Genomic DNA, 26,540 nt, shown 5'->3' on the forward strand with positions numbered 1-26,540 from the left:
TTTTTAGTAGACATAAAAATATTTGTTTATTGAAATATGAACTAAATTACACTTTTAGTTAAGAGTGATATGTTTTAATAAAAACTTAACTACTCTGTTGAAAGTTCAACTCTTTTTTTCATGTTTTTTGGTGAAGATACATCATTTTATTGAAAATTCGTCTTTCTACATTCTCATTCATAAGAGTGTAATGTAATCGTCCAAATTTTCGATCTCTGGTTTTTAACGGATCTTTATGTTTCGGCACATGCAGTATCCGAAAATCATAAAATTTTATCGGTATCTGTCTGTCTGTATGTCTGTTTACCTGAATGTTGTAGCCACGTTAACTTTTGAAGGTTGTGTCCAATCGAGTCAGCCCTTGATACACTTCTTAAGGTTTCCAAAATGAAGGTTGAGTTCGTTAAGCAGATATTTCTTATCAAAATAAAAAAATTTGGAGCATTTACAAAATTTGAAAATTTTTTCTTTTCAAATTTTGGAAATTTTTATCAAAGTTTCTTATAGATGGGTAGAAGACTTGCAAATTGTTAAAATAAAATTTTCAATTTCGATGAAAATTAGATGTTATAAAATTTTCAAAATTTTTTAAATGTTTAGAAAAATAGAAAAAAAACTATTTTTCTAAAAGATTAGAAAATTTCATTTTATTTCGTCACTAGATATTAAATGTATTTAGAAACTATGTGAGCTAAATTTTTGTGTTAAACAAAAATTCAATAGCTAGAGCTTTTTCAAAATTTAAATGAAGATTTTTTATGAGTTTTAGAAATTTGTGTCAAATTTTCTGATACACGTCAAAAATATTTGCAAATTATCTTAACGGCATTTTTGAACTCGATACAAATTCAAAAAGTTAGATGCTTTTAAATATTTTAAAAATTTTCAAAAAAAGGGAAAAAAAATACTTAATAGATTAAGAAATATCAATCCAAATTTCTACTAGATATAAAATATATGTTTTTCGAAACTATTATGAATGTAGTAGTCACAGTTGCAGGTGCTTTGAGAACCTTCTTTAAAAAAAAAATCGAAAAAAATTGCAGTTACAATTTATGGCTGAAATTCCTCAGAAGTTTAAATCACAGTTTTCAATTTAAGTTATAGTATTGACGAATTTGAAAAAACGTATAGTTAAAGTGTACTCATTAAATATACGAAAACGAACGCGAAGCGTGAGAGCGTACCCGGGCGACCCAGGCGCACTCAAACTTGGCGCGAAGTGCCAATCGTTAAGAATTTAACTATTCAATTATAAATTAATTTATTGGTTGATGGTTCATCATTTTATTTTGAAAATTCATCTCTTTGGTTGAAATTTTTTATTTTTAGTTAAATTTTTTTTGCAGAAAATGTATCCATTCCATTTTTGGGTAAAAATTTATATTTTTTGGTAGAATATTAATCTTCTTGTTAAAAATTTAATCTTTTTTAGTTAAAAATAGAACTCTTTTTTGAAAATTTGACTTTTTCGGTTGAATTCAACTGTTTTATATTCAAAATTACAATCTTTTTTAGTTGGTAATAAAAATTCTTTTTTTTGTCTGTTCGGATTCATATTTTTTGGTTGAAGATTGAACGAATTAATAAAAATTCTTTTTTATTGAAGATTCTTAATTTCAAATATAAATTTTAATCTATTTTGAAAAATATTATCCTTGCTTTTCTTTTCTATTATTATAGATAATAGATATTATGAAATACAAAAATTTCGCATCAATATCAAATTTATATTTTAATTACTAAATTGCGATAGAAAAAAATTATAAACGAACACCTAGCACTTGTTTGTTGTCTATTTCATTACATTTTGCTCAAACGTGGGCGCCACAGGATCCAAGAATTAAAAAAATGTTATCTGACTTGTGAAACAACCCTATTCCCTGATTTTCTTTTCCTTTTTCTTAATCATGCTCAAGGTATGTTCTTCTCTCGTGAGAAATACGTGGACGTAAATATCTGGTGTTGCGCAGCCGAGTTCCAGTGTTTACTAACAATCGCTTGATTGCATTAGAAAAAAGAACTAACAATCCCGCCGGAATCCGCACTTCGCTGAGCCGTTACATAGACTGCACCTCTCACCCTGAACATCGAATCTTGTACCTTTTTCTTTCTCTTCGACATCGCACATCGCGCAGGAATCAGTACTCTTCTTTCTTGTCCCCCGACATCTGCATACCAGCCTACGTACCCGGATCCTCAAGCCGTCCTATAACCTGTTTCTACGCGTTTTATAAATTATAATGCAACAACCAATTAAACACAATGCATACCCAGCGCACGCTTCTCATGTAAACAGGTCAGCGAAAATTCAATCACTAAATAACAAAAGGAAGAAGACAATTCTCCCCGATCGATGAGGATGTTCAGAAAACCCTCCTCCATTCCTTACTCAGTCATGATTCAGGGACTTCAACCTGGGGATTCCCAGAGGAGCGATCAGCAAAATGTCAAGCAGAAGCGGAACCGCCGCCACAAATTGAATATCCACCCTGATTCTCCTTCCTTCCTTCCTTCATTTTTTACCCCTTCACGGTTTTATTTTCTTTTCCTATATTTGCGACTTCAATCATAAAAACAAGCAGATTTCCTGATCCTTTTTTTCATCGTTCCATTCATACCACTTCAAATAAGTTTTCATTTAAAGGTTGCAGGAAAAAAACTTCCTGAAGCTTACGAGCGAATCTAGAATATATTTAATTCAAAGAATATTTTCACCTTCAGATTACGTAAAATGTTCAATTAGTTTGCTTTCTGAATCTTAATTAGTTAAAAACTACTAATTGGCAGTAGTTTTCTACTAATTCAAATAGTGCAAATACTTTCACTGCTAATTCGTAAAAATCAACTAATTCAATGTATAAATATAATCGACCAAATAAATAAAATAACTGTATCTACTAACCATACTAAGCCGTATGTTTTTAACACTTTAATATTATTTTTAATTTGAGGACAAGAAAAACTCATAAATATTCCTTAGAATTAAGGCAAGTCTGCTGATCATGCAATATGTTTGTCAATTTCTGCACACGATAAGCCTCGACAATGTTTATTTTTTCTAAAAATACATTTTAATTGACCCAACTTTTTTCAAGGACACTTTCTCAGTTACATTTAAACTATTAATTTATTCTTCAATATTAAACTAAAACTATTGAATTTTAAAGAAATTAAAGAGACACTAAAAATAATAATATCAGTGACCAAAATCACTTAACTTGCAATAAATTGCAGTCAGAATCCACTTATTGACAAACGAAAAAGCGCGAGACGAGCAAAGGTCATCATGGAAGCAGCAACATGCATACGCTTGCGCTATATGAGAGACGCCATTTACTTTCAACTGTATATTCAGAATGAGCTTATACTTAAAGGGTTTTTCACCAAATTATGTTAGTGCCACTTTTTTAAAACACATTTTCTTGGCTCCAAAATTCTCTACAATTGTATCGCACATTTTTGTAAAGAAAATTTTTACTTTTAATTTTTTTTATTGTGCTATATGTAAAAACCAATAGTGTCATTCGATTCATCAATTTAAAAACTACATTTTTTCATTAAAAATGATCTAATAAAAATTTCCATTTTATTTGATATAAACGGTTTTATAAAAATCTATTAGTTTCAATGCATAAATTTTTGAAAACGCTGTTTTGCTTCCCTTACATATTTTTCTCTGCAGTACTTACATGGTTTCAATAAATTCCCTTCACTTATCTGACTTATTTAAATTTAGTTTAATCATTGGGACACTGACTTATACATCAAGAAGCATTACTGTGTTTCGTTTAGAAAATAAAAAATATATGTATTATTTAAATTTGTAATATATTTTGTTCTTATTTAACTATTTTTATTCATATAACAATAAAACTCAGAATATATATTTAGGAAACATTAAGCTTTCATAATTAAAACTCAAAAACCAGCAGAAAGTATTTTTTAAAAATTATGATTCCCTAGCAATTTATTGCTAATTGAAATAGTACGTTAATACTACTTAGCAAATTAGTACAATCCCCTTACTAATTCATTTAGTTACATGAATCTTACCAATTAATTTAGTACAAGATTATACAATTAATAATTCAGAAATCGGACACAATTTTAATAATTGCATTGGTAAAATTTCTACTAATTCGGATTTAGAGAATTATTAAAACGTTTAGTTTTACTCTAACGGACCGCGTGAATGGGACAGTTATGCAATTAAGTGACTGTAAAGTGTTCACATAGTGACCGTTCCGTTCACTGGGTCAGTCGCCTTAGGATACAATTTCATCCTTTTTCAAATTTCTGTACAATTTCACGTTGAACACAAGACAGATAGAATAGGTGAATTGTTTTTTTCTCTTAAATGCGGACTGAATTAATCGAACAGAAGAAGAAATTTAAATTCTGCTTGGTGGAAAGTCAATTATTTTTTATTTAAAAGTCTTTTAGTACATTTTTGGTTTTTCTTTTATCAACTTGGTTAATGATTATATTATTTCATTAAAAATTTAATTTTTTTAAATTATCTTTATTATTTGTAAACTTAACCACTTTGTTAAAAATGGAAATACTTTGTTAAAATTCGATTTCACTTGTAGACTATTAAATTTTTTTTTGGAAAATTCATGTTTTTGGCTTGATATGAATTTTTTAAACTGCAAATTTAACTTTTCTATTTTGGCTGAAAAATGATCGCTTTTAGTTGAAAATTAAACTACTTGGTAAAACGAGGAACTGCTATGCTAAAAAATCATTTTATTTGATTAAGATTAATTTGTGTAACTAAAAATTTAACTATTCAATGTTTAGTTGAATTTTGAGCCTTTTTAGTCAAAAATTCAACTATTTGGATCAAATAAACTTTTTTCTTATATCTTAAATTTTTTTAAATTGAAAATTCAACTATGTTTTTGAAAGTGCAATATATTTCTACTTGGAATCTCAAGTGTTTGATATTAAATTTAATATGGTATCTATGCTTTAATTGTAATTTTAAAAAAATTTCCCCCTATTTTCCTTTATTTTCTGAAAAATCACCCTATTTTCCATGTCTTGACAGATTTTTGGGCGTGTGATTCTGCATTTACATAACGTGAGATATCCTCTTTATGTTTTAGAGTCCTTTCGGATGCAGTAGTTTCGCGGATTTGCTAAGCGGCGCTTACACGGACTCCACGGATGCCGGAAGTCTGCCAGAAGAGCTTGATCCTTTTCCGGAATTGCAGCTAGGTAACCCTCAGGACGTTAATAACTCTGAGGATCCACCCTCGCAAAATCAGCATACCGTTCATTCTCAACCACCACCCCTCCCCGGAGACGTGCAAGCGGACTCATTAAGGTATATCTATTTTACAAAATTGTCTTCATAGTTTTTTTTAAACCATCTTTTTTTACTAAATATTCTTCTCTTCTATCGTCTTCTTTTTTAATTTTTTTGTTCTAATTTTTAAAATATCGTAAACTGTCCAATTCTTTCTATAACAGAGTACACACTTTTGTCATCAAGTTTTTTTAAATCTTTAGTTTAAATAGTTTGAATAGACAGATTTTTGATATTGCAATCTAAAACCATCTCTGATTAATGTTATAATTATTATTTAATAAAAACCTAATAGAAATATTTCAAGGAATCTTCATTATCATCAGAAAATAATAGAATTTCTTAACGTCTTTACAGACTAGAAGAAGCTAGAAATTAACAAATTTGTTCATTAATTTTTTCTGAAAATAGATATTCTCTTTTCGCTTCGCTGGGAAGTTCTGTGATTCTATTCACAGCGGAATGAAAGGAGAATATCTATTTTCAGAAAAAATTTAATTAAAACAATGTTTAATTCTTAGCTCCAACTAGTCTGTAAAGACGTTGAGCATTTCGATTATTTTCTGATGATAATACAGATTTCTTAATAAATTTGACTTCTAACACCTGGAATAATAATACGTGTATTTCTGAAAAAGGATTCTTCTCTTGATCTCTCTAGTAGCTTAATGGGAAAACACCTCACTGGAAATCGGAAGTTCTTGCGGTTCGATTCCCAGCGGAGCGAAAATAGAGAATCTTTTTTCAGAAAGAAATTAATTTAATAAAAATATTTTCATTCTATATTTCCAGTCCGACTCCGCTCCCTAGTTTTGAAGAGACATACACAGTTCAACGATATCGCCAAGAGCTTCAAAGTCTGGGGATCAAGATGGATGAAGACTGTTACGATGAAGTTTACCCATGCACGGGAACTTCATTTACACCAGACTTTTCCCAAGCAGTATCCTACCAAAACCACCATAACCAACACCAACCACACCATCCACCCCATCCCCAACAGCCACCACCACACCATCATCAACAGCACCCTGTAAATCACCATCATCCTCAACAGCAGCCGTCCCACCTTCATCAACCACAACAAACACATCATCACCACATGGAATTCTTTTCCACGGAATCAGCACCAACGCCTGCTGCAGTTCCTACACCAACGAATCATCCAGAATCGCCTTATGCAGCAGTACCTCTTGTTTATGGACCTCCAGCCAGTGTTACCGGAAGCGGGACATCACCAGCCACGCCAACTGATTTTCGAACTGCTGTTGGTAGCACGGTTGTCGTTCCTGGAACCCCACGTCTACGAAGATCATCCTTACCACCTCAAAGGTCCGAGTCCACGAGGTGAATTTTCATCAAACTTACAAGCATTTATTTAATTATCAGAAAACCCCAACAATGTGGGTATCTTTGAAAAGGTCTTGGAGAGAAGAGTAATTTTACCATTCCCTATTATCTGTTTCCTAATTACAGCAGTAGCGAATCGCCAAAACTGAGAGGTAGTGGTTCGGCAAGTTCAACGACAGGATCACCATCTCCTGGTGGTGAACGAGCACCACCAAGTCCGAGCCAATTATGTGCCGTATGTGGCGATACCGCAGCATGCCAACATTATGGAGTTCGAACTTGCGAGGGTTGTAAAGGATTTTTCAAAAGGACAGTGCAGAAAGGCTCCAAGTATGTCTGTCTTGCCGAAAAAGCTTGTCCTGTTGACAAACGCCGAAGAAATCGTTGCCAGTTTTGCCGCTTCCAGAAGTGCCTCTTAGTTGGCATGGTCAAGGAGGTAAATATTTTTTAAACTTCAATTTTTAGACCCTTTTTGTGAAATTGTAATTAAAACCTATTTGTTCATTTATTTGAATAGGTTGTGAGGACAGACTCTTTGAAAGGACGCCGAGGTCGACTCCCTTCTAAGCCAAAATCGCCCCAGGAATCACCACCGAGTCCCCCAGTTTCACTAATCACGGCCCTCGTTCGTGCTCATGTTGACACAACTCCTGATCGCTCAAATCGCGATTTTTCCCAGTGTCGAGATCCATCCCCTGGTGAACCACCAATGACAGAACCAGAGAAGACTCAGCAATTTTACAACCTGTTAACTTCTTCAGTTGATGTCATCAGGAACTTTGCTGAAAAAATACCTGGGTTTCTTGACCTGACACCTGAAGATCAGGTCAGTCATTTTCTTCATAATTATTTCCATAAAAAAATGTCTGGAAGCTTCCTCTTCTGGAGTTAATTGACCTTTCTTAATTAATTTACTATGCTAAACTTGTAAGGAAAGTGTGAGACCGGGTCATAAAAAAGAAGAAACAGCTCTGTAATTGATGGGCTTCTACAGTTTCAGGTACGGGTCTAGTAAATTATCCTAAGAATGAATACAGATAAAAATGAAATAATAAGTTATCTAAGGTAGGTAGTATATCTTCTATTTGTAATAAACATAGCATCGGAACAGTTAATCCGCACACCATAGGCTCTTAGATTTAGATGGCCTGGTCTCACATGCGAGGATCGATACCTCGTACATTTTCTAAAAGGTCACTCTTGACGAGCTTCGAACAGTTTCGACTTGACGACACCCGCTATTCGATTCACGAATAGGAATAGCTGACTTGCTCGAGTGTGTTCGAGCCTTTCCAACTCATCTTCACCGGTCACGAACACCCTCAAAGACATTCCACCGCGATTCAATTTTGATTCACGCAATACCTGAGTCTGATAGTTCAAATAGGGATTCCAATTTTTATAGATGAAGACATGAGAATGGTAATAGTATAAGGAGCAAACAAATTTTTTACAGGATTTTAGGTATCACAGTACACACCCTTCTTTACCTAATCCCCTTTTTTTACCTTAAATTTGAAAAATGCCCTCAAACACCAAAAATTGAGAATTTCGCCTTGATTTTCCTCTTTTTTTACAAGGGCCTAATTAATTTTTAAAGAATCATAAACAGAAATTCAAGACATTAGACAAGAAGACGTTTTGAAAGATATTCTTTTTGATGGCGTCAATTCCAAATATTTCCTTAACGATTTATTTGCTAATTTTGTAAATGGTAAGCGCTTTATGTTAAATTTTCAACAAAAAAGATTAATTTTCTAAAACAAAAGACGAATTTCAACTAAATCGATGAATCTTCAACTAGAAAAATTAAAGTTGAACAAAGTAGTTTAACTTTTAACTTAGATGAATTCTTAACCGAAAAATATTTTTATTACGAATAAAAAAAACAGTTGAATTCATCAAAAATACGAATTTTTAATAATATACTAGATTTTTCAACCCTAGATTTTTCTTCCCAGAAAAATGTTTAACAAACTTGTTCACCTTTTAACTAAGTAGTTAAATTTTTGTTTAATATTCATTCTCAGCAGAAAATGTAATATTGGACATTTTTACTAAAAATCCTAAAATAAAGTAAATAATATTGAAATTTAAAATATGAACTGTCAACAGAAAAGTTAATTTCGAACTAAAAGGTAAATTTTCAACCGGAGAGTTCAGTTTTCAAATAAAATGATGTATCTTCAAGCAAAAAAAAATGTTGAACAAAGTTGTTTACCTTTTAACTAAGTAGTTAAATTTTCAGCCAAAAAAGATTTAATCTCAGCAGAAAATGTAATATTTGACATTTTGACTAAAAATGATAAAATAAAGTAAATAATAATGAAATGATAAATATGAACTTTCATCCAAAAAGTTCATTTTGAACTAAATAGTCTAATTTCCAACACAAAAGACTAATTTTAAACAAAACATGTAACTTTTCAACGAAAAAGTTGAATTTTTAAATAAAATGATAAATTTCCAATCAACAAAATTAATTTTTAAATCAAAAATATTAATTTTATACAAAGTTGTTTAATTACATCCAAAACGTGATTTTAAAAAAAATTGTTGATTTTTAAAAAAATAATAAAATTCTCAACCAATTATGTAGTTGAGTTTTCAACCATGAAAGATGAATTCTTAACGAAAAATGTTACATTAAAAAGTTTCAATTTCGAAAGAGTGTAAACTTTTCAACCAAAGAGATGCATTGTTTATTGTTGATATTTCAACAACAAAAGATTATAATTTAAAATAAAAAATGGTTCAATTTTGAATCCTAATATTTGAATTGTTAACAAAAAAGTTAGTTATAAACTACATAGTGGAATCTTAAACCCAAAAAAATCAATTTTCAACGAAATAGTTAAACTTTCAACCAAAGAGATGAAGTTTCAACTAACGTAAGATGATGAATAACCAACAACAACAAACTTTTGAGAAAATATGAATAAAATTTAAAACCATGAAAGAAAAATTCTCAGCACAAAAGAATTTCTATCCAAAGAAATTTAATTCTAAATAAAAAATAGTTGAATACACTAAAGAAAAAAATTGCAACTAAATTATTTAATTTTCAAGACAATAAGACGAATTTTCAAAAAAGTAGTGGATTTTCCAATCACAAAAGATTTTTGAGTCAAGAAAGAAAAAATATTTCAACCAAATTATTGAATTTCAAAGCCAAACAAACGCTTTTTCAACAAAACAATTACTTCTTAAATAAAATAAAGAAACTTTCAATCTAATAATTAAATTTTCAAACAATTAATATAATTTTCAACAAAATAAAATAATTTTAAACCAAAGATTATGAACTCTCAACCAAAAAATGTTTAATTTTCTTTTTGGGTTCTGTTAAATGTGTTTGCATTTATATAAAAAAGAAATTCAGAGAATAAGGAGTCAAAATCTATCTATTGATAAAAATTATCTTTTTAATAATACATGCACTTTTTATATAAACATTCTATTGTTCATCTAATTTTCAATCTTTTGTCTTCTTAAATTTTTTCTTATGTATTTTTATCAGTAGAAAGTGCTAAAGTGTTCAATAGATTCTTCGAAGCGCTACTGTTAGAGAGCAATTTCGATTAATATTTACAAAATACCTATATGATATAATAAGTTTTAATAATTCATTAAATCCTTTTTTATTCCCGTTTTGCCAAAAAAAAATTTCGTCTGAACATTAATGCAAATTTTTGTATTGGTTTCCTATTAAATAACACCTAAACATTTAATGTCGCGGTTTATATGACAATATTATTGTGAAACGATACGATATGATTATTTCTTTTAATTAATAAAAAATATATATAATTTTCGAAAAAATTTCAGAGAGTAGAAAAGTAATTTTAGGAAAAATTCATATTATACGTATTTCGAAAACGAGGCGAAATATTTAAAAGTTCAAAAGAAACTTTTTTTAGCGCATTTAAATAAAAACAGTTTTGCTCCGTCAAGCTTTTTTGTATCTCGCCTTTTTTTTAAATTCGAATTTGCAACTTTAAAAAATCCGCCCACATTTGTTTATTTTAAACTTTTTGAAATTCTTTTTACTGAAGAATAAAGAAAGGAAAGTTCTGAAATGTTGATAAATGTTCAAAACCTAATTTATAATCCCAATACAATAAGTGTAGTTTAACAAAGCATAAATTAAGATGATAGTGCAGTGACTATAAGAAAATATCAAAATTTACTTCCTGAATATCTTTCAATTTAAATAATTTTTTATATTTATTACAGAAATTCCTCTTCCTTTCTGCGAGCCTGGAACTTTTTGTACTAAGGCTGGCGTATCGTACAAAAGTGGATGACACCCGGTTGACTTTTTGCAATGGAGTAGTCCTCACACGAGATCAATGTGAAAAATGTTTTGGCGACTGGCTTCAAGGAATAATGGACTTTTGTCAAGGTCTTCATGCCCTCGATGTTGATATTAGCGCCTTTGCCTGTCTTTGCGCTCTCACGCTCGTTACTGGTTAGTAAAAAACAAATTTAAAATAAACTACGTTACTTCACCTTTTATGGCAAAATTTTGTCTTCGATTTCATTTGATAAACGCCTAAATTAGACACAAGATACGCAAACATAATATTTTAACAGACCTTACAGATCTAAGAACCTAGCTCTCAAAACAGCGAAAATAGGGAGATTTTTCTCAAAAACAGGGGAATACATTCCTTTAGATAATATTATTGCAGTTACCATATTAAATTCAATTTAAAACGAAGTTTTAAGAAAATAGTTTATTTCTCAAGCAAGGAGATGAATTTTGAACTAAAATTATGAATCTTTAACTAAAAAAGAGTTTTTAACAAATTAGTTCAACCTTGAACCAAGTATAAGTGAATTTTTACCCAAAAAGATGAATTATTAACTTTCAACTAAAAATGACTTCATTTTCCAACAATTAGTTATTTTTTTAACCGAAGAGGCAAATTTTTAACTCACATGATGAATCTTCAACTCATAAAATAAATTCGTAACGAAGTAGATCCATTTTCAACAAAGTGTAGTTGAATTTTTAACGAAAAAAAGTATCTACTAAAAGAGATGAATTTTCAACAAAAAAGTTGAGCTTCCAGGCTGAAAATTCCAATCTTTTTAAAAAGTTGATTTTTAAGCCAGAAAGAATAAATTTACGACCAAAAATGATGATTTTTCAATCAAATAGTTGAATTAACTTTGACAAACTTTTCAACAAAACAGTTGAATCTTCAACAAAATAATTAAATTTTCAGCAAAATAGTTGAACTTGGAACCAAACAATTAAGTTTGTAAAACAAAAAATAATGATTCTTTACGAAAAATGTAATAGTCGATATATTAACCAAAAAAATATTTTTATTTTTAATTAGAGAAAGTCGAATTTACCAATACTATAAATGCTTAACCAAACTATTAAATTTTTTACAAATGTAATAGAATTTTCAACCCAAAAAGTCATTTTTAACTAAATACTTCATCTTTTTATTGTGTTATTTCATATTGTTTTTATTTTTATTATAATTTAATTCATTATATATTACAACTTATTCATTAGTGAGAATGTGAGAATTGTGCCTCGAAAAGGACTCGTATCCGAGTCGAAACGTATTTGCGATTGTTTAATAAAATATGCAAAACCGAAAAAGGCCTACACTATAGTTTAAAAAATTATTTTGAAATAAAAAGAAACGAATTTTCAAGAAAACAGTTCAATTTTTAACCAATAAAATTAATTTTTAAGAATGTAGTTCAACTTTCCACCAAGTTATTGAATTTTAAATCAACAAAGATTAATTCTAAATAACAAATTGTACACGCGAATTTTCAACTAAAATTATCATTTTTTAACAAAAAATAGAGTGATTGAATTTTAATATTTAATAATTGGGTTTCAATCAAAATGTAAATTGAATTTTTAACAAGACAATTAAATCTGCAACCTAATAGTAAAATTTTTTACCAAAAGAGATGAATTCTGAATCAAGAACATAATAGTGGACTTTGCAATTAAAAAATAATTAACTTTCAAGTCAGTTGGACTTTTTTATTGGATTATAATAAATTAGTTTCTCATTTAAGAAAAAATAAAACGAGTAAAAGCGGAAGTTTCTTGAAACAGGGGAAAAAGAGAAATTTTTTTCAAAAACGGAAAAAGGAGAGAATCCTGGAAAAGAGTGTGCAGTGTAAATTTAAATTGTTTGCTTGTAAAATAAAATCACCAAATTTAATTTTTCTCAATCATGTAAAAAGTATTGCATTCACATTTATATATTTTATGTGTTATGTCGCATTCTGTGTTTACCCCTCCCCTCGTACGTCACAAATCAACACAAAATATGTTAACTCAAAAATGTTTAAACATTTTCGGAATTCCTTTGAATATTTATCTAAAAAGAATAATAATTTATTGATGAAAAAGTATTATATAAAAATTATTATTGGCCTATAATTATTTTCCTAAAATGAATTTCCTATAACTATTTCGCAATTATAGGAAAATAAAAATAAAAATTATAGGAAAAGAATCATAAATTTAAGTAGTATGAAAATATTGAAATAATTAGTGCAAAAAGTAGAAAAAATTATAAGTTAATAATTGATTTTGAACTACTCACACAACAGTACATAAAAATTTACATATTTAAAAAAAGTTTCATTTAACATTGTGGGTAAAATGAGACTTAGGAACTATGAAATATCCTAAACTTTTTGCATAAACTATTTAAATATTTTTATGTGATTAATTTCTATAAATACGTTTCTGTAATTATTTTCCAATATTTTTTCCTATGATTATACCCATGATCGTCAAAAAATGATAGGAAAATTATTGTAGTCCTATAATGATTTTCCTATACTATTTTTTCATAGGGGATTGATCATATTTTTGAACGATTATTTATACAATCGTCAAGTTGTTTCGTGCAGTTGAAAAATTCATCATATTTCGGCACTGATAGATGGATACGAGCGTGTGTAGGCAAGCACACTTGCAATTCGGTTTCTCTCGGCGAGTTCGAAAATTAATCGAGCGTCGCCGGGTTATTTATTGAAGACGTGCATTACGAAACCGCAACGTCCGACGGCAATCGCTTTAACACGCGATATCGATGCGATGGCTTCTTCAATTGAAGGATCCGTCGAGAATCAAGCCTGGAGAAAGAAAGTTCGAGAAAAATGACGAATCTTGCATCGCGACCAAGACCCACATGATTGCTATGTAATCATCCTCATATTAATTTCAAAGTACTGCTATTGCATGCCTCTTCAAATATTAAGTGAAGGCCAAACTTTCTAACAAAAAAAAATCAAACTCAAAAGAGGTCGGCAAGCACGCTCAAGGAAGGGTTTCATAGGCTGCAGGATTCGATAAACGTCTTCATTTTCATTATTTTTCAAACACCGACTTAAAAGAATACAAAAAATAACATAGACAATGTTATAACAGCGGTCTCAAAAACAAAAATGTCACTTCTTTTAAATTTTTAACCACTAAAATAAAAACAAAGATTATAACATAGAAAATTTATTTTTATCGCAATTTAGGGCCAGGATCGAAGAGTCGTTTTTAACTATCTAGTGCTCAGAGTGGAGAGACCCTTTACCGCTTGAATTTAAGCGACGCCCCCCCCCCCCCCCCCCCCCCCCCCCCCCCCCTCCACTCTAGGCGTCAGAAAATTATAATCGCATCTTCGATTCGGACCCTCAATTCTATATGTCAAATACCTCAATTTGAACCATGCTCAAGGAAAATTGGACTAAAACAAAAGCTTTAAGCATAGGGATTCAAAAACCCACATTTATTAATTTTTGTTATTTTTAAATGACTGGTATGAAAAAGAAGGATATAACATAGAAAAATGTATTCTTTGTCACAATTGAGGGCCCGAGTCAAAGACTCTGTTATAACTTCCCGGCGCATCTTCAATTTGAGACGTCCCTGAAGATTAGTTAAATCGCAATTTCCATGTTTTTAAAAGTATTTTTTTAATTTTCATTTGAATTTCAAGTTATTTTTTAACAATCTCTGATAGCATTTTTTATATAAAACACTCTATATTTGGCATTGTTCAATTTTATTCAGAGCTAAGTAAATTTTGTACAATCTGAAGTAACTTTATTTCACATTCGACAATTTCAAACATTAATTTAGATTTAAATTATCAAAAAATGTATCACCAAAATTTCACAAATATTCTTTTTCAGACATTTAAATATTTAAATTGATCGATTTGGAAAGCTTTCAGGTTAAAATGATTAAAATTGTAACTTACCTACTTTGGAAATTGTTGCATCCTAATTATTATAATTAAAAAGAACTACTATATTCAAATATTTTGAAAATAGTTTAATCGCAAGTTCTTTCATTCTGAATAATTAATGTTCCAAATTATTACATTTTGAACTCTTGAATAAATTTCTTTTCAATTCTAACTTTTAACTTTTAACAGTTTGAGTTTTTTATATTTCCAATTATAATATTCCATTTTTTTAACTATAAAATTTACAAGGTAATGATGATTCGTATAGGGCACAATAATTATAAACTAGACCGTTTTTAGACGTTGAAAATTAAAATGGTTAAAGTTAAAAAATGGGTCTTCCTTAAAAGTTTGCACCATTAAATTGGACAATTTGAAGTTATACCAATTTCAAAATTTCATTCAGAAACGATTAATTTTTAAGCATGTTGATTTTAGTTGCTTAAATCTTGCTTCCTCTATTATAAATTATTCTTGTATTTTTTTAAGCTTCAAACGTTACCGTCTCCAATTTGAAGTACATACAATAATTTTTTAATTTTACATTCTTTTCTTCAAACGCTTTTTAAATTAATTTGTTAAATACCAAATTACTCAATTTCAAAAATCCTGAAATTTTTAAATTGTTAAAATTTTTTTTAATCAATGAAATTATAATCGGTAACATCTGCGTGCAGCAATGGCTAATTAGAATATGTGAATATGTATTCGCTGCAGGTGTGCAAAAAAATCGATTTTAGGTACTCGAAAACCTTTCTTGATTTAAACATTTTATTTTTTGCTTGAATTAATAGAGATATTACTCCTAATACATCCTAAAAGCCAGTAAAATAAATATTAGATGTAAGTGAGACTACCGCGTGGCAACGTACGTAGCGAGTGAAACAATATGCATCAAGCACCATGCATAAAGATCAGACTCGAGAGTGGGGAAACATCGTTTCTAGGAAAATTACTCCCCTATGGTCCCATCCGCGGCAAGGTAAATAGCGTTGACTGCACATACTGGATAATGCTATTTTTCTCAGAAATTCTCTTGAAAAATGACTAATGTTCAGTAATCTCATCACGAATAATTGAAAAGACGCATAGTAAAAAAAATCGTAGATTGTAAGCGAGACTTTTACGCACTGAATAACAGTACATAATGGATATAATTTTTCTTATAACAGGAGTTATATTATTGTACTCGAATTATTATACCTCACAAAGCAATTCTCGTGCTGATTTCCATTCTAATCCTAAATATCTTATCTTTTGTAGAAAGGCATGGTCTTCGAGAACCACAAAAGGTGGAGCAACTTCAAATGAAGATAATCTCTTCTTTACGTGATCACGTGACCTACAACGCAGAGGCGCAAAGAAAAGCCCACTACCTGTCCCGACTTCTTGGTAAACTTCCGGAACTCCGAAGTTTGTCAGTTCAAGGTCACCAGAGGATCTTCTATCTGAAGTTGTTAGACCTTGCGCCAGCGCCTTCGTTCATTGAAGAAATGTTCATGGCCACCTTGCCCTTTTAAAGCCAGTGTAAATCGAGCACTCTAGGGCATTCTTACTCGGTCAATAATCGATTAAAACGATTTCATTGTCCGTACCTGAGTTGCTTCAGTTCGTAGACTATTCTTGCGTAGTAAATCTTCGGTGTTTCCGTTCCCTGTGTGTTGTCCATCTAGTATTTGATTTTCGTTCTACGGACAAGTCACCGTGAAGAATGTGAAAGAGATATAATATAAATATATGTATAGAAAGAAGGAAGAAAGACCAAGAATGTGTGTCTGTCAAGATGAATGAATCAGTATTTGTCTATTGAAGTATGAATGAAAAAGGCGAGAATGTATATGAGTAAGTGCTCTTTGAGAGATGTTCGGGCGTCGCGAAATACTCGCTAAAGCTATCTGAGATTATCAACTTTGATCGATCTACTTTGTTTATAAAAAATAGGGTGGTATATATAATATATACTATGAAAGTGCTTATGTTTATATAGATTATATATCGCACGGTATTTAAAAGAATCCGTGTTAGTTAGGGATGTGCCCGGATATCCGGAAGGCTGTTTTTATATAATGACGACTAGTAATTTTTTTTACGCATCCTGGAAAGTTACCAGAATATTCTTACGACTTTGTTACATTTTTATTAAGGATCGTAGATCGTAAATTGCTTTTGTCAATTTCAAGTCCCCTTATTTGTAATTTTTCACCGAGTTTCTACTAATTTAAGAAGTGTCGGGTACCGGATATTCACCCATCCCTAGCAGTAAATCCTTGTTTCCGGTTCGATGGAACGTTCGTCTTCACCGACGATGATTTTGTGCTTTACAGAGGACCTGAATTGAGAATTGAAGGAGTAATCCTAAATTCCTGAATCAGGCTGCCCACATTAACTTCGATTAAGAATTTCATAAGCCACAAGAAAAACGAAACAATACTCTAACTGAAATTATGCTACAATTGTCGACTCAATGGTCTCGAGGCGAAACTCTGGCGAAAAAAAAAGAAAAAAAAGCGATAGGTTCAATGAATGGCATCGACGAGGCAATCGATAACCGATATAAATTAATTAGCTCTATTTCGAAGGCATTTCTTGGACCCACACGCTTCCTGCAATATTCAGAGTACAAGGCTGCGAAGTAGCTCTAGTTAAGAGATTGTGATAATAATTATTTTAATGCTTGAACCACCTAATGATTCGCTAACCCCGAAGAAAGCCCGAGCCTTTTCCTAACTAAGGTAGATATCTCGATATTATGATACTTGTCCGCTGAGAACTCCTATTTCTACCTTTATAAGATATACAACCATTCCAGAAAATTCAGCCATAATTTTTGCAAAATAATCTTGAGCGACAACGAGAGCATAGTAGCAGATGGGCGATGCTCATTTGGTCGCCATCTACCTGTTTGCTTTACCCCCACTACTGAACTTCCCCTCACGCAGCTTAGATGTCGCCAGAATTATTTCGGTGGCCCTTGCCAGCGGCGGTCCTTTGTACTTAATGAGGAATAAAATACGAAACATACAAATTTTTCAAATTTTGCAATTAATAATTTAGATATAATTGAGAAAAACATTAGGTACAAGGGACTGGGTGTTCTTAAATGCCGAAGAATTTATGTTGAGAAAATCCTCTCGAGAATATGTTCAGCGTTTAAGCTTGAACAGAGCAATTATAGAGCATTTAAGAGAATTTAAAGCATTTATTGTTGAAACAAATGCGTATTATAATTCATACATATATTTATATAAAAACATTCCAGAGTGAAATCAACATATAGTTTTTTTTTTTAAATTAGAGAGTTGGCACAGATCAGGTAATTCCAGAAAATCAGGGAATGTCAAGAAAAACCTGACGGAACTAGAGAATTTTCGAGATACTAAAGTTGAAGTTAATTTTATTGTTATGGTTAAAAATCGCAGCTATTTGCTTGAAAATTAATCGCTTTTGGCTAAGCGTTCAAACTATTATTTGAAAATTCATCTTTTTTGGTTGGAAATTCACATTCTTAGCTGGAATTGGGTCTATTTTATTAAAAATTCATTTATTCGTTCAAAATTTAATTATCTTGTTGAAAATTATGTTTTCTACTTATTAATTAATTGCTTTAAGTAAAAATTTAACTTGCACATTTTAGGTTCAAAATTTGTCTTCTTAAGTTAAAAATTCAAATATTTTGTTTAAAATTACTGTATTTTATTCAATTTTTGAATTTGTCAAAGTATATTTGAGCTTCTTGATGACCAATTTCTCTTTTCGATTTAAAATTCCTTTAAAAATTGACATCTTTGGTTAAAAATGCATGTACTTTGTTGAAAATTCATCTATTTTTGTATAAAAATCATCTTATTAGTTGAAAATTTGTTATCTTTTTGGTTTCAAATTAGTTTTTTCTTATTTAGAATTAATTTTTTTAACTAAACATATAACTGTTCCATTCTTTATCGAAAATTGATCTTTTTTATCAAATTTAATCCTCTTGGTGGAAAATTATACTATTTCGTTGAAAATTTACGCTGATTCTATTGAAAATCAACTTTTTTACTGAAAATTTAATTAATCTATTTTTAGTTAAAAATGTATAGGTTTTAGGTGGAAAATAATTTATTTTGTTTAAAATCCATTTTTTTTTGGTAGAAGAGTACTCTTATTAGATGAAAATTTATCTTTTTGGTTAAAAATTAATTTCTGTGGTTGAAAATTGAACTATTTTGTTGAAAATTTTTTTTACAAACTGAAAATTTAAGTATTTCATTTTGTGTTAAAAACAGATCTTTTTAGTTAAAAATTCATGTATATTTGGTTAAAAATTTAATTTCTTTAGTTGAATGTTTATTATTTTGGTTGATTTTTTGTTGCAAAAAAAATGTTTAGTTAAACATTCGTTTTTTTTTTAAAGAAAATTCATTTTTTGGTTTCAAAATTCCCCTATTTGGTCAAAAACTCATCACTGTGATTACAAATTAATTATATTGGCTTTTTAGTTGAAAATTTATATATTTTATTTAAACAATATCGTTTTCGGTAGAAAATTCATCTTTTCACTTAAAAATTGAATTATTTTGTTGACAATTCAATTTTTTAAATCGATTGTTTTACTGAAAATTTAATTCTTCTATTTTTTGTTTTGAAAAAACGTTTGTTTTAATAAAAAAATATTATTAATCTTTTAGGTGTATGGTTGGTTTTACACCTAGAAGAATTTAAAAACTGGGATATTGTAGCAACCCTCAATAATAAGGCACTTTTTAATACGAATAATATGTTTTCTAATATTTTGACTTCATTTCCATTTAAATTAAGCGCCCTTTACGATTTTTTAAATTCTAATTCAAAGTACTTATAAATGCTAAATAAATTATCAAAGCACATAAACATCGAGCATATTCTCATACTCGTTACAATGTCTCCCTTTGTGGTTAATGAGGAATAAAATACGAAATAAAAAATTTTGTGCAATTTTGCAATTAATAATTTAGAAATAAATTAGGAAAACGTAAAGTAAAAAGACCCCCTGCTGGCAAATGTCGGCTGCAACAGTCTGGGGATCCCTCAGCTGCGTGAGGGGTAGTTGGTTAGTGGGGGTAGAGTTAACAGGTAGATGGTGATCAAATGGGCACTGCCCGTAGCAGATTTCTGTGACAAATTCGACATATCAGAGTGGTGAAGCGAAGAAGGAAGTGCCTGATTCGTGAATCCCCTCCCTCCTTTTCTAAAGTAGCCTATAGGACGCGATTCTCGCACGTTTCATCCATACTCTAAATGTATAAATCTCGCTTGTAAAAATGATAATCGTGAACACAATTGGCGCTACATTTTTTAACGAAACGAGATATTTTTCATTCTAGTTTTCTACTTCACTAATCCGTATCATAGACATATAAGCCTTTAAATAAATTTCCGCTTATCCCCGATATCTTCTGGTACATTGGGGTGCGCGTAGGTACAAAGAAACAAAAGAAGCTTCAATTTTTAGCGAACTTTTCTATATTTTTTTAAACTATCAGAAACCCTGATTGTTTCAATGTCGAAGTCGATGCATATTCACACCGTGTGTGACAAGAGTGCGAGTTTTACTGTATTAAGAAATATTATATGAAATATTATATACGTCGGGCGTCGTTAATTGCGTGCGAGAATCCTCAAATCGAACGGTCAGAATTTATCATTGACCTTTGACTAGATACTCTTACGTTTATGTGATTTTAGACTGTTAAGAAAAGAAACACGGTACCGTTTCAACACACGAAACAACAAATAATGGTGTAAGGTCATAAAATACTTACCCGATTCCTACCTTACCGACGTTTTCCCGAATTTTCAACTCAATAAATTGATAATATATATATATATATATTATTCGACTGGTTGAGACGGTTCCGATATGAAGTTACCTATTACGTTATGACGTTATTTTTAATCAAACTAACGTAGAGAGACCTATTTATACATATATCCACTACTACCACCACCACTGCTACTATTACAAATTACTCTATTATAATGCTACTTCTATCCGTTACTGTAACTGAACAGTAGCCCTCCATAAGGACACAAGCGTCATTTTTGACAATTTTGCAGGAGACAAAAAATATTCTGAAAATCGGATTTTCGATAGAGAAAAACCAGGAAAGTACGCTCCGGAGATACATTCGTGCTGAATTAATCAATTAATTTATTAATTAGTGCCTGAAAAGTTTGATTTTAAAATGTTATTAGGGTTGGATGGCACTTAAAAAACAAATTTTTACTTTCGCAAGTATAGTGTGTTTTTGGTTTGGATTTAGAATTTTTGTAAATAAAGCTCATGGCCCCAAAAGAAAAATGGTGAAATTCCTAGCACCTGATAAGAATTAGAAAAATATGTCGGTTTCAATCGATTTTTATTCTCGTACTTAAAAATGTAAATGCTCATTACATTACAAATAAACTTAATAATTAATTGATAAAAAAGATTTCTTGAGAAAAAAACTGACAATCATGCGAAAAAGCCAGTTTTTGGTTTTTAAAAACCATTTAAAATGTAAATACAAACGTTCTTTAGTGTTTTTATTTAATTTTCCTGATTTTCATTTTGATATCTCAATTAATGTGGAGGTCGTCCATAAACTACGATAACACTTTAGGGGAGGGGGGCTGGGATTCGCACAAAACCTATGGTTGGAAACGGGTAGGGCGGGGGTCCCAATCAAAGTAACGTATATTAACCTTTTAGAATTTAGAGATTTTTTCCATAAATACATAATTATGGTAAGGTATTCTGTACATTTTTGGATGATTTTTTTGTAGAAAATTAAGCTTTTTTCACCAAATTTGTGTTTTTAATTGAAAATTGAACTTTTTGGTTGAGAATTCTCAAATTTTATTAAAAGTTCTTTTAAAGTAGTAAAAATTAATCTTTTTATTAAAAAATTCATCTTCTTTAGTTATAAATTCAACTTTCTGGTTGATAATTCTGGAATTTTGTTAAAAATTTGTTTTTTGTAGAAAAATAATCTTTTTGTTTAGAAATTCATATTTTTTAGTTAAATATTCCACTTCTTGGTTGACAATTCTTTAATTTTTCAAGATGTATGTTTTGTCATCAGATAATAACAGAAACTCTTAACGTCTTTTCAGACTAGACAGAGCTATGCATACATTTTTTTTAATTACATTTTTTCTGAAAAAAACCTCCTTCGCTCCGCTGGGAATCGAATTGAATTTGATTGAAAGATCGTCTTCTTTGGAAGTAAATTAATCTTATCGTTAAAAATTTGTATTTTTTAGTTGAAAATTCCACTTCTTCGTACAGAATTCTTGAATTTTGTTTAAACTTCGTCTTTTTTGGTAGTAAATTAATCTGTTTATTAAGAAGTTCGCCTTTTAAATTTGAAAATTCAACTTTTTGGTCGAAACTTCTTGAATTCTGTTTGAAAGTCATTTTTTCGGTAAAAAATTAATCCTTTTGTTTAAAAATTCATCTTTATAGTTAAAAATTTAATAACTAGGTTTTAAGTTAAACGACTTTCCCAAAAATACATTTTTTATTAACATTTAAAAATTTTAGTTAAAACTTCATATCTTTGTTTGCAAATTTAACTGCTTTGTTGGAAATTCGTCTTTTTTGTATAAAGTTAACTTTTTTATTAAAATTTCAATTCAACTGTTTTATAAATAAAATTCGTCATTTTGTCTTCAAAGTTCAATTATTTAGTAAAAATAAATTTTAAAAAGTAAGTAGCAAAAAAAATAAAAATATTTTGCAGAAAATTCATTTTTTATGATTAAAATTTGATTTTTTCATTAAAAATTAATTTTCCATTTTTGGTTTATAATTTACCTTTCTTAGTTTAAAAATTCAATAATGCTAGGGTTAACTGTCACATAATCAAATCAATTAGGCACATTTCAACACTTACTCTGAAAATCAATTTTTCATTTGAATTGTTGATTTATTACCGAAGTTTCTAATTCACCACATTGATCATAATCAAATAAATAGTTGACGGCAAGAGGCGGGGGGCAGGGGGGGGGTCAAAAATTGGCTAAAAATAGTAACGTAGTTTATGGATGATAGCTAAGTTCCGAGAAAATAGAGGGTACATTTTTCTCGATTGAGGCGCATGTTTTCTCGATTTTAAACGGTGCTGATAGAATTTTCGAAAAAATTGCGCTATTGTCCTTTTGCACGGCTACCCTCAAACTATGTCTATTGTGACCTCCGTCGCCACTGTTACTACTGCTGTTATTACTGATGTTGCAACCAATACCACTCTCACAAATATGACCATCTTAATCTCCGCTGTTGCAAGATTCTGTAAGTAATCATGACAAGAAACTATCTTAACGTACCAGCACTCGATAGAGATTTTCACACCCAAGATTTCAAATTTTCAGAAAGAAAAGACATTCCCTGTGATCAATTGTTACAGAGTCAGTGATTGCGAAAATTTATATAGAATTGATTCGTAAATAGTTGATTTTAATTATCTTCGCACTCCCATTACAAATGAGGGCCCAGATCAGAGATCCATCGCTGAAATTCAAACGGTAAGAAAATTTAGAGCGCCAGAAAGTTACAACCGGTTTTTGATCCGCGTCCTGAATTTCTAATTCGAATCCAAAGAGAGATATTTTCCTACAATATTGTTCTATAAATAATTATTGTATTCGTTCAATATATCAATATATTTTTGGACTCTGTCAAAAATTGCCCCTAAAAAAATAATATAGAAAATTCAATAGAGGCCCATAATTTTGTTGCGACTGTTGGAAATTATTATGGGAATTATTGTAGGAAAATTTAGTATAGGAATAAATAATATTAAAATATTGAAATAATTAATGCAAAAAGTGAAACAACTTTATATAAATTAATTATTTTGAATCACTCAGAGGAAATCACTTTAAAATTGTGATATTCATGAAAATTAATTACGTATACACTGTTTAACAACGCTATGATGAAACTTAAATATTATCATTATATTTTTTATACGTATATTTTGTGAAAAATAATCATAGGATTTATATTTCACTATCGATTGTTAAGCAATGGTTCTTAAAATATGAATAATTCTCATAAATATCAAGAATTCTATGTACTTTCATATAACTGGTTTAAAATCATTTATTTACAGTATCACTATGTTACTCAATAAATCTTTCAATGTTTTAATATTATTTATTCCTATACTGATTTCACTTGAATAATTCCTATAATAATTTCCCATAATCTCGAAAAAATTATGAATTTTCGTAAGGGAAATATTTATGACACATTGTAATTATAATTCTTGTTGATTTTAAATTTAGAAAAATATTAGTCCAACTCTTTTCTAAATTGAGCGAATAATTCTTATAGTATTATCGAGATCACTGTCTCTATGACTCTCTTTCACGTGCTGTAAAATGATTAAAAATGATCACAATAGCCTTTCGTATGTGAAAGTGCGCAGGTATGCATCTCAATAAAAACATATCTACGCACTTGAATTCGTGTACATGCACAATAGCTATATATATATAATATGTGTGTCATGTTTCCTAAACATGTGTAAGTGTACATTTGGCAATACCTGTAACAAACAACTTCCTGTTATTCGGAAATTCTCTCTTTAATTCTCAATCAATTAATTAAACTGAAAATTAGTCAAGTTCTAGCAATGTTTTTTTTCTTAAGAAATGAAAAATATAACAAAAATATAATAATAATAAGTTACTGAAGTATTATAGAAAAATTAATGTGCCCATTTTCAATATTTTTGTTTAGAAAAATTTAACTAATTTTCAATCTATTTGAGTGCTTCAGAGTTATAAAGAGGTCTTTCGCGTTTTTCTTTTACTTCTTTTATTATTCACGCCACCTTTCGTACGAGAAATGTTATTCGTCTGTACTTTCAATGTGCTATGTTCAACGAAACTTTTTTAGGTGGTAATAAGAAATAAGCGTTATTCCGAAATTCGTGTTTATTATTATAAGTGGACTGACGATTATTCTCCCGGCTTTTATCTATAATTCGAAGATGTCATCTCTTATCCTTCATACTTTTTTCTCGCGAGGTATTAAATAAAAACAAAGTTATAATATAAAAATGTGCGTTTTTATTGTATTGAGTGAAGCTTCCATATATATAGTATAATTATCGCATAGAATTTTATTATTTATTTATTATTAATTAATTCATTAATTATTAATTAACTCATAGAATTTTTTTAAATTTAAGAACTAAAATATTCAATCTCAAATTTACAAACATATATTAGATATTTGAAAGAACAAAAGAAATAGGACCTAACATTAACTGTATGGACAATTTAAGAGTCAAGTATTAAATAAATGTTGGTACGATATAGGTTTTAAAAATATTTAAATGATAGTTAACAAATATTCATTTAGAATTCAAAGACTTGGCCTAACCACCTCACAATATAGCCTTAAAGTGTAAACTGCTAATATTTTAGGTAGGGGAGAGTGGGGCTCATTGATAAATTTTCGAAACCTTCAATCTGCATTATCTTCCGAGCGGTAACAGTTGCAGTGCTGAAATTTGGACTGCAGATAACTCTCGGCGTCTGCCCATGGCGTCGTAAATTCGTACCCTGACAAAACTTTCAACTTTTGAGGACTTTTTTGGACTTATTCGTATCAAAGCAAGTATCTTAGCTAATTCGGGTACACCGAACATGAATTTGAAACTGTTCTCTGTATATTTGTAGTATTTTTTGTGCGGTTGTTGTCAGAGCCAAAAGCATACCGTGGGGCTAAATGTTGAAAAATTGATGGGGCTAAATGCTAAATCCTTTTTTTCTTTTTTTCTATGTTTTTGGTTTGTTTCGGTCAGTTACTGTGTTTTGCTTATAGTCTTTAGTATATATTTTGAATGATTGTGCATAGGACTGTATTTAATTTTAGATGACCGATCTATTTTATTACCAATTACGATCGATTATTATGTCAATGTTGTCAGAGCACGCGATTAATCGATTAATCCAATTGTAAATTGTGTTCAACAAAATATTAAAATTGTCAATTGACATGTCGTGATTTTCGTGAATTAACAACAACAATAAAATAGAAAGCGTCGCTTTCAGCATTATAAAATAATTTTTTTCTTTTTCAGAAAAATGGTCCGTAACTATAAGCGCAAAACCACACCAATCGATGTTGGTAAACTTGCTCAGGCGGTATATGCAGTACAAGTGGAGAAATCGTCGGTGCTCAATGCTGCCAAAAAATTTGGCCTTTGTCACATGACTTTCAAAAGATATTGCGAACGCGCTGATTCCTCCGATACTGTTCCACCTTCCACTTCAGCCTACACTTCCTCTGTTACATCGGCCGAGTCGAAGAAAGCCGGGTCTTTAACAGTGTTTTCTATGGAACAGGAGATTGCGTTAATTGGATACTTGCTAAAATGTTCAGATCTTTATTTAGGACTTCCTCCCAAAAATGTGAGACGGCGGGCTTTTCAATTTGGCCAGAAATTCAAAATTTCTGTTCCTGGTTGGCAAGCTAAGGAAATTGCTGGAAAAGAATGGTTTCGCAGATTTACAGTCTGTCAAGTTAAAGCGTGGGTGGCTTTACTTGCAGTCGGTAAGGTGTATCGACATGATTTTGGTGTCAAAATATTAAGAAGAGCTCCCTCTTT

The 26,540-nt window shown here is 30.2% G+C and overlaps 1 protein-coding gene across 2 annotated transcripts in view; it reads left to right on the top strand.

Annotated features, from left to right (window-relative positions):
• LOC117168343 (nuclear receptor subfamily 4 group A member 2) overlaps nt 1-17,408 on the top strand; it is a 100,562-nt gene extending 83,154 nt beyond the window's left edge. For both annotated transcript variants that reach the window (XM_033353921.1, XM_033353920.1), the window contains exons 3-8: nt 5,115-5,335; nt 6,110-6,664; nt 6,794-7,103; nt 7,185-7,493; nt 10,904-11,138; nt 16,174-17,408. In XM_033353921.1, the coding sequence (XP_033209812.1) occupies nt 5,115-5,335; nt 6,110-6,664; nt 6,794-7,103; nt 7,185-7,493; nt 10,904-11,138; nt 16,174-16,430 (1,887 nt within the window). In that variant the 3' untranslated portion in view covers nt 16,431-17,408. The remainder of the gene's footprint in view (nt 1-5,114; nt 5,336-6,109; nt 6,665-6,793; nt 7,104-7,184; nt 7,494-10,903; nt 11,139-16,173) is intronic.
• The last annotated feature ends 9,132 nt before the right edge of the window (nt 17,409-26,540 follow it).

This window comes from Belonocnema kinseyi, chromosome 2 (genome assembly GCF_010883055.1).
Source record: "Belonocnema kinseyi isolate 2016_QV_RU_SX_M_011 chromosome 2, B_treatae_v1, whole genome shotgun sequence".
Lineage (NCBI taxonomy): Eukaryota > Metazoa > Arthropoda > Insecta > Hymenoptera > Cynipidae > Belonocnema > Belonocnema kinseyi.